The sequence below is a fragment of the Phaethon aethereus genome, assembly GCF_964289735.1.
Source record: "Phaethon aethereus genome assembly, chromosome: 5".
NCBI lineage: Eukaryota > Metazoa > Chordata > Aves > Phaethontiformes > Phaethontidae > Phaethon > Phaethon aethereus.
In genome coordinates this window covers 27,763,199-27,780,614 of record NC_138579.1, presented here as the reverse complement: position 1 = coordinate 27,780,614, position 17,416 = coordinate 27,763,199, and the positions used below count along the sequence as shown (strand labels likewise).

The 17,416-nt window shown below is 40.7% G+C and overlaps 2 protein-coding genes across 3 annotated transcripts; one reads left to right on the top strand and one right to left on the bottom strand.

Annotated features, from left to right (window-relative positions):
* Window positions 1–1,305: 1,305 nt before the first annotated feature.
* On the bottom strand, window positions 1,306–6,388 carry TRAPPC6B (trafficking protein particle complex subunit 6B; the record flags this gene model as incomplete). Of its 2 annotated transcripts, XM_082000094.1 has the most annotated exons (6): window positions 1,306–1,440; window positions 2,110–2,203; window positions 3,315–3,398; window positions 4,875–4,992; window positions 6,160–6,227; window positions 6,308–6,388. In XM_082000094.1, the coding sequence occupies 6 exons, from the start codon at window positions 6,386–6,388 to the stop codon at window positions 1,409–1,411; spliced, it is 477 nt and encodes a 158-aa protein (XP_081856220.1). In that variant the 3' UTR covers window positions 1,306–1,408. The 2 variants fall into 2 exon arrangements, with proteins under 2 accessions (XP_081856220.1, XP_081856221.1); XM_082000095.1 differs by lacking the exon at window positions 3,315–3,398.
* A 1,286-nt stretch (window positions 6,389–7,674) lies between these two features.
* PNN (pinin, desmosome associated protein) lies at window positions 7,675–17,416 on the top strand. Its single transcript, XM_081999951.1, has 9 exons — window positions 7,675–7,802; window positions 8,240–8,311; window positions 9,221–9,289; window positions 10,413–10,485; window positions 10,572–10,666; window positions 12,616–12,691; window positions 14,408–14,563; window positions 14,646–14,784; window positions 15,830–17,416. Exons 1-9 carry the CDS (start codon window positions 7,690–7,692, stop codon window positions 17,116–17,118), a joined length of 2,082 nt encoding a protein of 693 aa, XP_081856077.1. The 5' UTR covers window positions 7,675–7,689; the 3' UTR covers window positions 17,119–17,416.

Genomic DNA, 17,416 nt, shown 5'->3' with positions numbered 1-17,416 from the left:
TAGTTCTACCAAAAGTGGGGTGGCATGCTGCTAATTCAAGTTCTGCTCTACATGTGTCCTAGAACTGTCAAGTTACTCATCTACAACTAATCTGAACGAGCATTCACAGTACCTGCAAAGATCAGGATCTGGTCACATCTTAAGCTCAAGTGTAATAACCCCCTGGTTATCCCATTTGTAATCTACAGCTTGCCAGCTTGTAACAGCTATCTAGAAAAGGCTTGATCCATTACAAACTGCAAATCTTCCCTAGAGCTTAGGGCCCTAGAGCTTCCACTGTTCCTGCCCACTGTGCAACTGGACAACATACACTTCTCCCAACACAGCAGGTAGCTGTAACAGTCAGTCATGCTATTTTAATGTATTAGCTCTGCTAGTTAGACTGTTATTTACTGGTCTCAAAGTAGAAACTAAATCACTATCACAACGCATTCTCACACTTCTGATTAAACACTAAGTTTCTACTGTGATTCACTAAAAAGTATAAGGCCTGAACCTGCCAACAGAAATGTCTTACAGCAAAATTCATTAAAAATGTTTTAACAAGATTTTTTCGTGCTTACCTACAGCAAGTTATGTATTGTTATGCAAATCTTGTAACAAGTAGTATCTAGCAAAACTCAATGTCCTCAAGAGTCTTGGTGATGTCTGTATAGTTTCTTGCAGGCCTAATCCTCTTCCTGCACACCCTCATTACAGAAATGAGTTGTAGCTAGCAATTAAAAACAATTACATTAATATTGAATTTATGTACAACAAGCTAAAACAAATTTCCTTCTTTGGACAGTAGTAGATGACCTTATCCGTAAAATTATTCTGACACAAAAAAACAGCAGCTAATTTCAGGGAGGTAGGAGAAATTGTTTAACTATGGAAATAAGTTAATTGTTAAACATGGAAATAAGTTCTTTTTTCTACTGCCCCATATCATTCCACTGAACACCATTAATGAAGGCCATTGACGCATGTGATAATAGCTTCCTCAGAACAATAAAAAAGCAATTGCTGCCTCGCAGTCCAGAGTGAACAGGGAAAGGTAGCAGTTGGGTATTCATGTTAAGTGACACAAAACACATTAGTTTCCTATTCCAATTTAGTCTTGGTCAGGCTTTTAAACTGTTCTCTGTGCCTCTGGTCTTCTATATGTGCTGTTTTGGTAATTGAAATCTTTTGTTGGAAACTTTTGAGTAGCCAGTTTTAAACCTTGTGGACATTAATACCTTGGTATATAATAAATTTCATACCAAGACACAAGGATAGTGTCCAGTTATTTGGATAAACATTTATTATATGTTTTGGAATTGTGCTGCACACTGCTATAATTTACAAGCTACATACAAAGCTGAACCAAGATACCGAATCCACACACAAAGGATTTTTAAGGTAGATACCCAGATCTGAATGTGCTCTACATCTTCTGTATCATCACCTGAAATTTACCTGCAAAGAAAAAGCAAAGTCTGATCAAAGTATCCCCACTGAAGTTATTATTTATTAAGTGATTATTTTCTTATAATCATTTTGTTAAAAGAGATAGTAAGGAACATTTCAATCTTACAGTTTAATTGTGAACAATCTAGCCATTATTTAAATTTAGCATTTAAATTTAACTCCAGCTGAACAGCTTTTTCTTTCTTTTCTTTTTTTGCTTTAAGTTGATCCACGACCCCCATCACAACAGTTTTCTCAGCTAAATTTAAGATTTTTGCAAAGTCTGCAGAAATTTTTAAATCCACCTTAAGCACCTTGGGTAGTCACAATGGACTTCACTTACTAACTTTCTTAATGACTTCTTTAGAGAAAAAGCATCTATCTAGTTGGTTTTATCTTCACTTGCTCTAACAGCCTTCTGGACATACATCCTTATGCATTTGATGCTACCAAATGTAAATACAACTTTTTAGTTTTGCTTTCTACTCACTATCACGAAGGTTCACCCTCTGTCAGTATTTGCTAATTACTAAAGCATTTAGTGACAAGTCACATCCTGAAGTTCATAATGACTCCTATGGCCCAGCCCCCCACCTTGATAAATGCTTATACAGTGATGAAGTCAGTAAGGAAAGTTATCAAATGAGCTAATAATTGAATACTCTGAGAACTACTTACATGCAGGCATTGATGAAACTTCAGCTGTTACGATACTCTTTATTCCCAAATTCGATAGGCCGCCTCTGATTAGTCCACAGGTAAATGCTAAATACTAAATATAAAGTTGCACTTTAAGTAAGTGTCAAGGATGAAGCTTGTTGCTAAAGATTGAAGCCAAGTACTCAGGAACCAGACTTAGCACTTGGACAGTAGAAAACTATGGAGGTTTTGTTACTGTGCTTGAGAGACTTCGTCATGTCTCTAATAGAAGCAAGCTCTGGTATTTGGTGCAGCAGAGCTCACAATACAGATTTCTCTTGATAGAGGTACTACCTTGAGTCACTTGTTTCTGTTTCCATTAAACCTGCAGAACTTAATATCCTTAAAACAATTATTCCCAAGACTTGGCTGAAATTAGCAACTGGTATTAAAGTCAAAGAAGGAGAAACAGTCCAAAATAACATTCTTGCACAGGCCACATCTTGGAATACAAGGGCCTGGACATATTTAGAATATATGTTTCAAAACAGAAGAACCATGTCACCAAACGAAAAAAAAAAAACAACGCCAAGGACAGTAGCCTGCAACTGTGATGACTAAGAGCAAGAATTACAAAACCATAGAATGGATCTGAATGCCCCATTTCTTATATCCACCTGAATCAAAGTGCTTTATAAGAAGTTCTGCAGAGGCACTGTTTTAACTTACCTAAACGATTACCCTAACTCAGCATCTACACTCAAAACTATTTTTAACTGGTAGAAGATCTTTCTGAATGTTCATATTATTTCAGAAGCTTATTCTAGGTAACAAATAGCATCTTCCAAATAGGTTTTGGAAATTTAAAAAAAACTTCTGAAAGCACATGCTTTCCAAAGAGAAAGAAAGACTTTGTGTGATAGTGGCAGACAGTGGCAGATCAGCTCCTACCATCAAGTAACTCTAACATGGCAACAGAAAGTTTCACGACTATGACCGTTTCTTGAACCATAAATCAAATCCACTGTTTCAAAACAAGGTGCATTTCTAAAAAGCACAGGTTTTGGAAACTAAACTTTAGCTGCCCTTTTGAAGAGTTTGTATCCATTCAATTACAAAATTTAAAGTTATTATTTGATATAAATAATAATTTAATAAAATTTAAAGTTATTATCAGTTATTATTAATAGATAAAGATAATTCAAACCAAACTGGTAGATCCCAATGATAAAACTGAAGGGTACCTTTGGTGCATGTTCTAAATATTGCTTTCCTGCAGACATTTGTGTCAAGAGACGAAATTTATTGTCTTGAAGGACATAAATACCCTGTTTTTAAAAAAAAAAAGTTGAATATGCAGTAACATGTAATCAACATTTCATGTGAAGGAATTTGATCTGTAGATACAATACAAACGTTCTCAGGTTGAAAAATTAAATTTTAGATTAAGGCATATATGATTTAAGTTTAGACTGTATTATTTACTTACATGAAATATCAAAACAAAAGAGAAGATACATAATTGTGAGTTTATAACAAAACTCCTAGATAATAACATGATCAGTTAACCCTAAAAAAATGTTTATTTACATTCTTCTTGGAAGAGACCTTCCAGTGCTCAGAAACAATAGTTCCATATTAGAAATTCTTTGTCAAGATATCAAATGCATGCTGATTTTTACAGTCAAATCTTAATCTTCATTTGATATGCAATTCACTGTTCTTATTCTCAAATTTAGTCATCTTTAATAGCAATACAGGCAACAACACCCAGCAGATGATCAAATTGAAAGTCTAGTGTTTTCTGCACTACAAATTTGTGCCACAACAAGCATTTTAATAAATTAAGTGTGAACATGGTACAGCTTAATTTACACCTGTCATTTTAATTTCTTTGTGAATGACTGTGCTACTTTGGAACTTCATAACCCTTGAAATTAAATTAAGGCTGCATATACAATTGAGACCTAATCTCAATACTACAGCTTGCTTTGAATTCAAAAACAGATTTCTGAGGTAATTATTATCTGTTAAAGTTATTACTTGATAAAACAGCTCACTGATAAATAAAACCTATTTTATCTGGCACAATCCTTGCACAAATTCTGTGTTCCTACTTTGACACAACAGGTAAATGGCCATAAGAAAACAAAGTCATCCAAAAGGAAAAAGATTTTTTACTCTAGTAAAATGGAAACTTAAATTATTTTGATCTTGCTTTAAGAACTGTGGCTGTTGATATAGGAAAGGACATAGACACAACACAATGTCACCAACATGCAAATCTAGAAAGTTTTTCAGCTGTTTCTTATGCAACTACGTTCAGCAGAGCGCAACTGTCTGAACTGCTGAAAACTGTAAATATTCCTCAAAATAAAAAAAATTACTTCAAGGAAGCCATTCTATTTAAACAGATGTTAAGACAGAAATATCACTTTCTCACACTAGTTTTCTAATAAATTTATTGGGAGATACATAAAAAAGTTCCTGTTTAAATGTTAATCAACTGTAACCATTACTGTCCTGTCAATTTGTAACTCTGCAACAGCACATATGAAATTCAAAGCATTTAGTCTTTTCAAACAGTGTGGCAATAAAGACATCACAAGAAATAATTAAATTGTATTTTGAAGCTACATGCTAACATAAACCTTAAAAACCTGCTTTTTAAACAAAGCAAATACAGAACATTTTGGGTTTCTTATCAGGTAATTAATTCTAGACCAAGACAAACAAAAAATGCGCCAGTAACTCAAAGGTGTTACTGATTTTGTAAGTTAAATCTTATTCTACAGCATTAGTACCTGATGATTAGTCCTTAGGTTATCTATTTGTTTTTTGAATACCGTTGTCCAAAAATCTTTGCAAATGAACTTCATAATATCTAATTCATCCTTGAACCTGGCAGTATCTTTTGTAAACCTAAGAGATAAGTGAGAAATATATCAATAATGAAGGTACACACAAGCTGACTGATAGAACAGAAAAAGAAAATACAAAAAAAATAGTACTATGCAACATAATTTTGAGGCTGTTATAGTAATTCGTTTTCCAATCATTGTACAGTATCATTCTAGCATCACTCTGCGTTCATCAAGTACTGTAACTTGAGCAACACAGTGTTATCTTAATACCTGCAACGTGATAGCAGAATAAATGGTTTTACTTATACGATCATTAAAGACAGCTGAAGTACGGAAGATGCAAAGCACTCCATCAGCTTAATCCTCAACTAAATGTCTAAATAGAAGATAAAAAAAAAGCTCACACCTATACTGCTGCTTGGAAGGAGTCCTCCAAATACACAAAAAAGCACTAACCCATAGGAACAAACATGTAAAAATTGTTCCCGTTTCCCAAAAAGGGATCTCCTTCTCTTGCAATAAGCAAGAGAATTCTCTCCCTTTATCCGGCACTAAAGCACCACTCCGTTCAACGAAAGCGTGACTTCAGAAGCTCAAGAGTCTCCACACAACCTCAGAACCAGGGCGCTTTAGTTGGACGTGCAGCAAGTCATCGTGCATCCCCAAAGGGCCTGGGGAAACAAGGAGGCAACGTGCTCGGTCCCAGAGTTCCTGGGACTGAGAGTGCTTTCCAGAAACGAAATCCAGGAGTAGCCAATCATAAAATTATATTTAAGAAATAAATTAAAAAGAGAAGAAAACAGTGAAAGTTAACAAATACAAAGGCAGGTCTACAAAAAGTGCAAGTAAAAAGGATTATAAGTATTAAAAGTAACCCTTATACCCTGACTCAGTTTTCACGACGGAAAGCACTGGGAAAATACATACTCCAAAACTGTCCTGTGGTATTCAATCCCCGCAAGAGTGAGATACCAGAAAAAAGGATGCCAAAACGTGCGGTGAGAGGAACACATCCGCAGCATAACCCTCTGTCTGCCCAAAGCAGCGAGCAGCTTCCTAGCGAGCGGGCGAACACCCCCGGTCCCTGCAGGCCGGGAAGGAGAGGGCGTAGGCCCTCGCCAGGCGCACACGGGGGAAAACCCCCGAGGGCGAGTAACGCCCGCCGGCCCCGGCAGCAGGGAGAGGGACGCTGCAAGGGGCCAAGGCAGCGGCGGCAGGGACTCACCTCTCGATCAGCCCCTGCCCGACGCGGAAGCCCATGCTCTCCAGCTTGGTGGTGCAGCGACCGTTCTCCTGTAAGACACAAGGCGCCGCCGCGGCGTTAGCCCCGGCCGCTGCCGGGCGGCCCACTGGGCGGTCCCGGCCCCGCTCACCCCTTCGCCCTGCTCGGCGGCGCGGTACAGCCCCGCCACCATTTCGTTGTGCAGCAGCAAGAAGAGCGCCTCGTCCGCCATCTCCGCTTCGCAGTGGGCCTGCCCAGGACCGCCACACCGGCCAGCTGCTGCCGGGGCCTGCCGCCGCCGCGCCGCCCCTTCCGGTTGGGGTGAGAGGGAGGTCGAGCGGCGCGGCCGGGTCCTGCCGGCCTCCGGTGCTCCCGACCGAGGCGGAGCGGACCAGCAGCGGCGGCCGGACTGGTCCGTCGGGGAACCGCTTGGCGTTGCCGCCCGCCGCCTCTCCTGAGGCGGGAAGGGGTCCTTCACGTTATCGCTTTCCAAAGCCCGCTGCCGCGGCGCAAACCGGGGCTGCACGAGCGAGTGCCGTGAAGGGGGGGTCGGAGCCAGGGGACACAACGCGTCTCCTCCCTGCGAAGCTGCCCCCCCGCCCGCCTTACTGATGGGGGTCCAAAGTGTGTGTGGGGGTGTCATGAGATTTTTTTATTGTCTTGAGAACGTCACTCGTTCATTCGCCTTCCATTTCCTGCCGCTATGAAACGTCAGCGGGCTCCGCGCCTGGGGGCTCACCCCCGCCTCTCCTACAGAAACGGCAGCGGCTGCCCGGCGGGGCAGAGTGCAGTTAAAAACCTCGCCACTCCAGACGTCAGGAATAACATCCAGTAACGCAGTTTTACATCCGCTAAATTTTAGAGCCAGCTGGCGAAGCCGAAGCCACGAAGCCTCGGGTGACGGGAGTGAGGCGTGGGGTCCGCGCGTGAAGCCGCCGCGCCCCGACCCGCGCGCCACAAGGCAACGCGCCAGCCGTCAGTTACGTCCCTGCCGATTGGCTCGCTTGGCGCGGCGGCCTCTGTAAGTGGAGCGGTGATTGGCCTCCGCCCGAGCCGCCCTGCGTGCTGGCTTGTCATCCCCATAGAGAATGGGAAAGTAGGAGGTATCCGGGGTGGGTGGGGATAAACGTCCTCGAGTTGACTTTCTGATTGGGCTGCGGGAAAATGACTTTTTGAGTTCTCGTTGGCTCTGAGTGATGTCACTCCGGCGGCCCCTTTGGTGATTCGTGGAGCTTTTAGCCACAAGCTTCCGGTAATTGGTCGGTCGGGATGCCAGTCTGCATCTGGGCTCTATGATTGGTGGGAACGTTCGGTGAGCCTTTCCCGCGGGGCGTGCCCTTTCCTTTCGTGCCCGATTATTGGCGGTCGGAGGGGCCCGCCGAGGCGCTATTGGCTGCGCCGTCCCGGTCCGAGGCTGCTGGAGTGGTGGGCCTCCAGGCGGGCTGCGCCGCGCCGCGCGTGGGCGGGGCCTCTCCCCCCCGTTACCCAGCGGTGCCTTGCGCTGGGCCCCGGCTAGGCCGCGCTGCGGGCGGAATGGCGGTGGCGGTGCGTGCGCTGCAGGAGCAGCTGGAGAAGGCCAAGGAGAGCCTTAAGCACGTGGACGAGAATATCCGCAAGCTCACGGGTCGGGACCCCAATGATGTGAGGTGAGGCGGGAGAATGGCTTGGGGGGGAGGGGGGGGGAGATCGTGAGGAGCGGCCACGCTGGGGGAGGGGAGGGGAGGCGGCTGCTTGTGCGCCGCGTTGTTTTACCGGGGAGGGGGGAGATGGGGACGTGCATGGTAGGCCCAGGGGGCGGGTGGCGCGGAGCTGCCCGCAGGCCGCCGCCCCCGCGCCCTTCTCCGGGCCATCCGTCGCTCCTGGCACAGCGCAGGGCGGGAGGGGGGGGTGGAATATCCCGCTGGATTTACAGGTGGCGTCTGCCCGTTGCGGTGGCGGGGGACACAGCCGTGGGGTGCGTGAGGGAATGGTCATGGCCGCGAGCACCTCTGGGTGGGCGAGCCGCCGCGCCCCAGGGGGGCTCCCTGTAGCGGCTCGGGGGGCCGAGGCGGGCCCCGCTAACGGCTGCCGCTGTCTCTTGCAGGCCCCCTCAAAACAGACTGTTAGCCATCACAGGCCCTGGTGGAGGTAGAGGGCGTGGGAGCTTATTGCTAAGGTAAGGAGCCGCAGAAGCGGGCAGTGGGGTTTCTTCCCGCCGTTACCCGGGCATTGGTTTGCTGCCCTTACGCTGGGGTGTTTTATATTTCTCGTCTGACCCCATTGCCTATTGTACTATTTTTTCAGTAAGCAGGTACCAACGCTGGCCTACAGGGCACTTGGGGTTTTATGTCACAGCCTGAAATTTAAAGTACTTTCTCATTCTGAGTTATGACAGGTTTAAACTGGTGGTTTTCCCTAATCTTTTCAGCCGTTAGCCTGAAAAATAAGGGGAAACTTCAAAGTTAAGGGAGGTGTTATGTGAGACACGAGAGAGAGAGAGACAAGAGTCTCTTTGAAATCGTCCAAAATCAATCTCTCGGTAATTAAGAAACTGGTAGCTTTTCCAGGAAGAATGGAAAGAGTTGAAGTTGACAGGAATTGTAAAACACATGTGGGTAAAACAGCTAGTGTTTTGTTATGGGTTTTCTTTTTTTTTTTCTTTTCTTTTTTTGACTCCTTTTGCCCCTGCCTTAAGTAGAATGAAAAAGCCAATTTTTCTTTAGTAGTTCTTTCTTAATGAAGTCTGTAGTGAATTTTTTGTTGAATTTCAATATTGAATTGCTGGTTAAGACTTAATAAGTCTTGAAAACTATTGTAAATATGAGTACCTGAACATAATGGGACTCCTTGTTTAAGTGTAGCTACTCAATTGAATAACTGCAGAAATTCAAGTTTAAATTAATTGGTACACAAGCAGTATGTTTAAACACTTTATTGCAGTAGTAACAGTAAATTATGATAGAGCTTAGTAAAATTTATTGTTACATCATGACCACAAACCCAAAATACAGTTTGATTGTGCAGGCTTAATGTGAACCTGGGGTTAGCCTAACTTGTTCTGAGATCATGAGTGTTTTCTTTTTAGGCGTGGATTCTCGGATAGTGGAGGAGGACCCCCAGCCAAACAGAGGGATCTTGAAGGGGCAGCCAGTAGGTGGGTGCAAAAACTGATGCAGAGAACTTGCTTTATCAGAATGAGAATATATTAACAGTAAACTTAAAATACTTAGATTCAATAACTGTTAATAACAGATTACTTTCACTGTCTTCTTGAAAGATTATGTATTCAACACTTGTTGGAAATATATTTGGATGATAGCAATTGACTGTTGTGAAATCTTTTTTTTTTTTTCATGCTTTATAGCATATAAAGATACAGCAATACAAAGATTCTTGGAATTTTCTGTTTTACTTGGTGTACCGTCTGCTATATTATATTCTGCTTAGTAGCCCAGGTTTGGTTTATAGTAGACACCAATTGAATTATGACTGAGATCTTGCGTTCAAGAAATTGCATGCATACAGTGTGACAGTAGACTCAGATTTTGAGTAGATCTGTCAGATATGACTGATTATGGTGAGCTTCATTCTGTGGGCACTTACGTGCAGTGGTGGTTCTTGACTAAAGCAAGGCTTGCTTCTGAATTTTTGAGTTAATGCAGAATGACTGCTGTGAAACTGCTTTACCAGTAGTAAAGTGCTGTGCCATAAAGCTGAGAGTGAAAGCTGAAAATAACTTTTATTTAACACCCTGCCTACTTGTTCTTTGTTAAAGCCTCAGTTCATCCAAGTTCTGAGGTCCTAAGTGCTCTGCCCCTCCTCACCTGTTTTCTAGATATTGGCTAGGCAACCTAAATAGCATTTCCCTTTTGAAAAAACCTACTAACCTTTATATCTTGATGTATTTACGACTGTCTCGTGATCCCCTTATACGAGTAGCCTTTTTAGAGAGTCTGGAAAAAGTGCAGACATTAAAAATAAGAAATAAATTCCGCAAAGCTATTCTGCAAAGTCAAATATGGTAGTAATGTGGATTCTTCTGGTTTACTTTACTGTGCAAGCTGTATTAAATCTTAAACTGTTTTTTTCTCACTGATTTTTACCAACAGTAGATTCTGTCTGTAAAATGCTACTTACTGGTCACTGGAACAGTGGGGAGATTTTTACTGGAAGGGTTGGTTCTTCTGACTAGATATGCCGTGTATTTTTCTTGTGTTAGAAGAGATGCTGTCCTAAATATATGTTCTCTAGTGACCGTTAATGCTTTTCTTCCACAGGCTGGGTGGAGAACGTCGGACAAGAAGAGAATCACGCCAAGAAAGCGACGCAGAAGATGATGATATTAAAAAGGTAATACATGATAAATGGAGCTGTGCAGGAAGAAACAGACTTATCTGGAACATGAACACAGTTGTTTGTGTTTTTCTTTGTTGTAGCCAGCGTTGCCATCTTCTGTAGTTGCTACCTCCAAAGAGCGAACACGTCGAGACCTTATACAAGATCAAAATATGGATGAGAAAGGAAAACAAAGGTATGCGAAATTTCTTTTAAGCACTAATGTGGTACTTCTGAGTGCTAGTGTAGGAAGTAGCTTTAGATTTAAAAAATATTATATAGATGCTATTATGTATCAAAGATGGTGTTGAAGAGGTACCATAATGGGATAAAATTGATTTTAAAACATATTCTCTCGAAATACTTCATGGTAGTAAAAACACGTCATTCATTTCACGTATCTGACAGGGGTTCTACTTCTCAGGCCACCTACAGCAATAGGTTTGCTAGTGCTATTGTAACTGATCATCTTTGAGTAAGACAGAAATAACATACACAGCTTCATTGGTTACTTAACACTGTGGGCTGTTACGACTGTCTTGGTACATCATTTATTTTGTTGGCTGAAGGAGGCTTTTCAGTTGTAGGTTTTTCCTCCTTTTTTTTTTTTAATGGAGTAGTCCCATCATGTGTTTCTTTTCTTTTATTACTTTGAGACTTACTATTGTGTGTACAGTCTGACCTTTGTTTTGCCTGCTTTTTTACATTCCTCCTGTGTATATCTCCTTTTTCCTGTATTTTATTTGTGGCAGGGTAGTTAATAAAAATTCTTGCTGAAATGCAGCCCTTTTGGGAGGAGGTGTTGGAAAAGCAAATTTGCAAGTGTCCAACCTCTTAGACTCCGTCCGCTTCAGTCGGCAGCTCAACCTAGTGCAATAATAACCTATGCCTCAACTAGAAGAATGAGGTGTGGAATAAGAAACTATAGATAGCTTCTCTGATAAGGACCACAGATCATTTAGCATGGAAAAAGCACTTTGCTTGCTTCTTTTACAGTTACAGCTCCACTAACAAACTGCTGTTGCTCCCGTCACCAGTTTCCAACTGCTTTCCTTACAGAAGGACTTTCAAAATTCTTAGTGGACTTCCTAGAACTTCAGGCATGAAAAGTTTGTTTCCTCAGAATTGTAGTTTTACTGTTTTGCATGTCAGTAGTCTTCTGGGGAGATGAGAAAACCAGTATTGATCTGTGACTTGTGGTGGAAATAGGCTCTTTAATCCATTGAACTCTGATTTTGCTCACTGTGTTCTGGGATGTTATTCATATACAAATACATTTTGAGTAATCTCTAGCTCTCAGTTCTTTATTTGTTCCTGTTTCTACTGTTTAATATACAATACCTTTACCTTTCCATGTGAGGTTTCTGCCACTGTAATAGAGTGGTACTGAGTGAAGAGAGTAGCATTTCCTTTCTCTCTTAATTGAGTAAAAATTCAAAGTGAATAAGAGTGTCTGCCTCTTGCTGTAAAGCCTTAATTTGAGATTAAATGGAAAGTAAGAAAAGGTGAAATTCAAGAAATTAGTTCTTGTTCAGAAGAAGGGGAATTCCTTGAATTTTACTTACTTAAGTTTTCTCAAAACAACACTTAATTGTGTGAGAACAATCCTGGTTTCATCCCACAGTGCAGTGTCTCGCTGTTAGGCAAACTGTGACAGATAAGCTTTCACTCCCCTGTGGCTCCATTTCTCCTTAATCCTCTGAGCAGGGAAGGGGGGTACATTTTTCAGAAAGCCCAATGACCTTCCAGTTCACTGCCTTATTGATAGCTCACACTGTATTTATTTAACCTTTTCTTCACTACTCTCTCCTTTTGGATATTTTCTTCTAATATTTCTTTAGTGTCATTATTTCCAGATGTAAGATGTGCAGGTTTCCAATTTTCCCAGTGCTAACTGTGCTGTGTTATGGACAAGAGCTGTGTCTTGGTCTTAAGCAAAATATGATATGTCACTGTAAATTATATCCTTGACTGTTGGCACAGTCAATGTGTGCTCTGTTGCTAATGGCCTTGAGTAATACTGAGCCTTTAAAAATAAATGCCTCTGAAGTGGAAAGTTTCTCTGATTATTTATGCAAATAAAAATCTTAGTGCTCAAACTGAATCTCAAAGGGGTTTTTTTTGTTTTGTTTTGTTTTTATTCAGGAATCGACGTATATTTGGCTTGTTGATGGGCACTCTTCAGAAATTTAAGCAGGAGTCCACAGTTGCTACTGAAAGGGTACTGATTTTTACTTCATTAAGATTGTAAATAATAAAGAAATATTGTGTGCTTAAGCTGCCTCAAATAGGAATGAAAATTCCCCATGGTGTAGGGTGCAGGTGCAACAAACTGGTGAGAGTGCATGTAGGGTTTGGTTTAGTTTAGTGGAATTAGGTGGGAGGCAGGAAAGGGACTCTTAACAATTTCATCATTTCACAACGCTATTTCTGACCATTGCAGAAGTGAAAAGGCAATGTTTTGTTGTTCTTTTTAATTGCTGTACATTTTTAAAACATGTAAAACACAGATTATCTTTCTTGTTTACATTATTTGGGGATCATTTCAAAGTAAATGGGAATTTAATCAGGTAACTATTTAATAGGTCATAAGCTACTTCTGTAAATAACGGTGATTCAGTATTGCTGAAGCAGTGCCCACCCTGATGTGTTCCAGATGTTTAAATTATAACCAAGTGCACAGAAATGTTTGGTTGTATTATGCTGTTTGACTACAGATATAGATCTATATCTTGTATAAATAACAAGAATTCCTGTTTTTAATAAATTGATATGCGATTGTACTGAAGTCAAGGCTTTGTATAACTTAGTGGTAACTTCAAAAAAACTTGTGCATAGGATGATGGTAACTTTATTGCTAGTATGCCCTTTTAAATTGTGGAGGGTGTGGTATTTGTTTACTGTTGCCCTAAATGGGTTATTCAGTTAATACTAAGAACCTTTGATTAAAAACGGTGTTTGAAAGTTCTACTTTCAACAGTCTTGTGGAAGCAGATAAGCCTTTAAACTTAAAACATTTTCTGTGCAGTGTTAGCATAGCTAGCTTGCAGTATTGGTATTGATTACTTTCAGATTCAGTATTTGGATATCCTGCTGTTTTATCTAAATTGTCATGTAGCACATGAGAAAGGACCAAAGTTCTCTGTTGCCTGCTTGCCTTCAGAACAAGAAACTATTGATTAGGATTATCTAGAAACATGAAATTCTTGCCTAATTTATAGTAGTATGTGTTTGCATAAAGAGACTTTGAGGAGTTACTGCTCTTTGCATCATTTTTCTGAGAATTTGTATAGTTCTCTTCATACATAAAAACTTACTATAAATCAAATTAGAGGCCTGAGGGGTTTTGATACAGCTATTTTGTTGTCCAGACACTAAACTCTATTTTTTTTTTTTTTTTTATACAACAGCTAGTGTACAATCTGAGCATATGGCTGTCTAGGACATACAAACAGGGCATTCCTGGATTATAGTAATATATCTAGTTAATTATGAATATACTGGAAGTATTCGCAATGTAATTTGATTTGTTGGTCACAAACACCAGTGTACAGTTCTCCATTTGTTTTTGGGCAAGTTGACTTTTTTCCCCTCCAAGTGGAATACCTGAAATGTATTTCTTTTTTTTTTCCCCAATGGTAGAAAAAATGTTGAAGCTTATATCGAAAGTTCCTGCCCAAATCGAATTACAGAAAAGCAGACATAAATCCACCAGGGCCCATAATTTTATACTTATCCCACAAAAAAGTAGGTGACAGCAATCAATGACACACTTTTCCATTACCTGTAATTTAGGAGATATTTCTTAATGTGTTTTCAGGAATGCCTTTAATGATGTAAATAATTAAAAATTTTAATTTGACCAAACTAGAACACTTTTGTGGAAAAAAATCTAGATCTAGAAAAAAAATTTAGAATACTTCTTTATTTATCTTAGCAAAAGAGACGACAAGAGATTGAACAAAAACTTGAAGTGCAGGCAGAGGAAGAAAGAAAGCAAGTTGAAAACGAAAGGCGAGAACTGTTTGAAGAAAGGCGTGCTAAACAGACAGAGCTGCGGTTATTGGAGCAAAAGGTTGAGCTTGCTCAGTTGGTGAGTTTCAGTTTTGCTCTTGATCTTTCCCATGTTTAAACTATTCTTGTATATCTGAGGGTTATTTTCTTTAATTTCTTAGCAAGAAGAATGGAATGAACATAATGCTAAAATAATTAAATACATAAGAACGAAGACAAAACCCCACTTATTCTACATACCTGGCAGAATGTGTCCTGCTACACAGAAGTTGATGGAAGAGTCACAGAAAAAGATGAATGGTAAGTGGTCTTTGTGATACAAAGGCCCTTGTTCTTGCCTCCCTTTGCTTGCTGTACAAATCTCTTTTAAGTCTCTCTGATTAAATACGTGAATTTCATGGTTAGGACAAACTGTATGTTCTTGCATGAGTGTTCATCATAAGTGAACATTACTCTTTCAGTGACTTATTTTTATGTTGGATGTGTTTTGATTCTCTTACAAGAAGTCAAAAGAGGTGTATGCATAATCTCAGAGGTATGTGTTTAAAACATAGTCCTTTCTATTAGCTTTAGTACCCAGAGGTATGCTAGTGCAGCAACTTAGTTTTTGAACAGGCAGTTTCTATGGATTGAAGAGATAAGGAAATGCAGGTTTTTACAAAGGATTTGAGAAGCGTTTTCTTAAGCACAGCACTAGAATTTTATGATGATTTTTTAATTTTTTTTTTTACCTTAATGTGTGTTCATTTCTGTTTCACAGGATGACTATATTTTTCTTTTGGAAAACAATTTAAAATACTGCGGTTGAGGGTAGTTCTACTGTTATTTTTTTATTAAACAGAGAATGTGTTGTTTTTTTTTTTTCTTAAGGAGCTTTTCTTTGTTGTATGGGGGATAAGAGAAGCTAGCTCACCTGTCTGAAGAGCTTACATTATTTAAGCTTTCTTAATACCTAACCAGCTTTTTGCTGATTCTTACTGTCTTTTGTTTACCTTAGGAAGTATAACCTTGTTAATACATAAATACCAGGAAATTAAGGTATTATTTTGATACACTGTTGCTTGGATTGATTTTAATGAAGTCAAAAACTCTCTTTGTTAGCTTAGATTTAGGGCTTTACTGTTCTGATACTCAGCTGAGCTGACTATCCCCTTTGCTTTGTTTTCTTAAGGTAACTAGCAGTCTTTTTCATTATGCATGAAGGGCTTGCTACTTCAGAATGAATAAGGATGCAGTATTTATCAGTTAAAACGATTTAATAACTTATTAGCTCATAGTTAAGGGGAAAATAGACTTCAGTGTCTGTGGATTATCTGAAACTATTACTTATGCATTTATTCCCTAGCACTCTTTGAAAGCAGGCGAAATGAATTTGCAGAGCAGATTAACAAAATGGAGGCCAGGCCCAGAAGACAATCCATGAAGGAAAAAGAACAGCAGGAGGTGCAGAATGAAGAAAAGAAGGAAGAACAGAACAAGGAGCAGGAAGAGGGTAAGGTGGCTCAGCAGGTGGAAGAGTTGGAGACAGGTAATCAGCACAATGATGTAGAAATGGAAGAGGTAGGGGAGGAAAAGGGAAAAACAGGTTCAGGGCATAGCGATGCAGAGAAAGAACAGGAAGAGGATGAACAGAAAAATGAAATGGAGATGAAAGTAGAAGAGACTACTGAGGTGAGGGAGAATGACAAGCAACAGGATGGTCAGCATGAAGAGGTCACAGTTGTAAAAGAGGAAAGTGAAAACATTCAGCCAGTGGATAATGAGCAGGATGTGGCTGAAATGAATGAGACAGATAGTGTAGAACCTGTAGAAAACGAAAATGGCAAAGAAGTGGAACCAGAAACAGAATGTGATGCTCAGACAGAAAAAGTGTGTAGTGTTTCGTCTCCTGAGAAGGAGAAAGGTATCAAACCAGAAACTGAAGCTGAACCTGAAGAAAAACAGGAGAAGGCACCTGAAGCTCAGCCAGAACGTATGGCTGAGGCTGTATCTCAGCCGCAGTCTGTGCCACTGCCACAGTCACCTCAGTTGTCTCAGTCCACTCAGGATACAGAGCCCCAGGCAGACAAGGATGAAAATGCTGCGGTGTCTATAAAGGTGGTTGAGGCACAGACAGAGCAGAGTCAGACACAGAGTGTAGAGATTAAGAATAAGACTAGGAGTAGAAGCAGGGGTAGGGCAGGGAACAAAACTGGTAAGAGTCATAGCCGTAGTAGCAGCAGCAGTAGTAGCAGTAGTACTTCGAGCAGTACTAGTAGTGGAAGTAGTTCCAGCACTGGCAGCAGTAGCAGTCGAAGTACTTCCACCAGCAGCAGCACTACAAGTGGAACCACTAGCAGGGACAGTAGCAGCAGTAGCTCTAGCAGTAGTGAAAGTAGAAGTCGAAGCCGAGGAAGAGGGCATAACAGAGATAGGAAACGCAGAAGGAGCACGGACAGGAAGCGAAGGGATGCTTCAGGAGTAGATAGAAGTCACAAGTCCTCAAAAGGTGGGAGTAGAGATACCAAAAGCTCAAAGGATAAAAGTTCAAGATCTGACAGAAAGAGGTCTATATCAGAAAGTAGTCGGTCAGGCAAGAGAACTTCACGGAGTGAAAGAGACCGTAAATCAGACAGGAAAGACAAAAGGCGTTAACAGAAGAGACCAAGCTTCTTTAGCCTAACCTTTGCAGCAGAAGATTATTTGAGTGAAAGGATTCCTTGTAAGGAGGAGGAGAAGGCTGCCTTAAGAATTGCATGCTGTAAAAAATCTTTTTGGAAAAATGCAGACTGTTTACCAGGCATTCTTGTACTTTTTACATAATTTTGTAAAAGGTTACTTACCAAAACTATGTGAAGTTCCTGAAAATGTAAAAATAAAAGATTAACACTCCTTTGCATCTTTTTTTAAATATCCTGTACTCATTAAGATCCTCTGTATATTTTAATAGGTA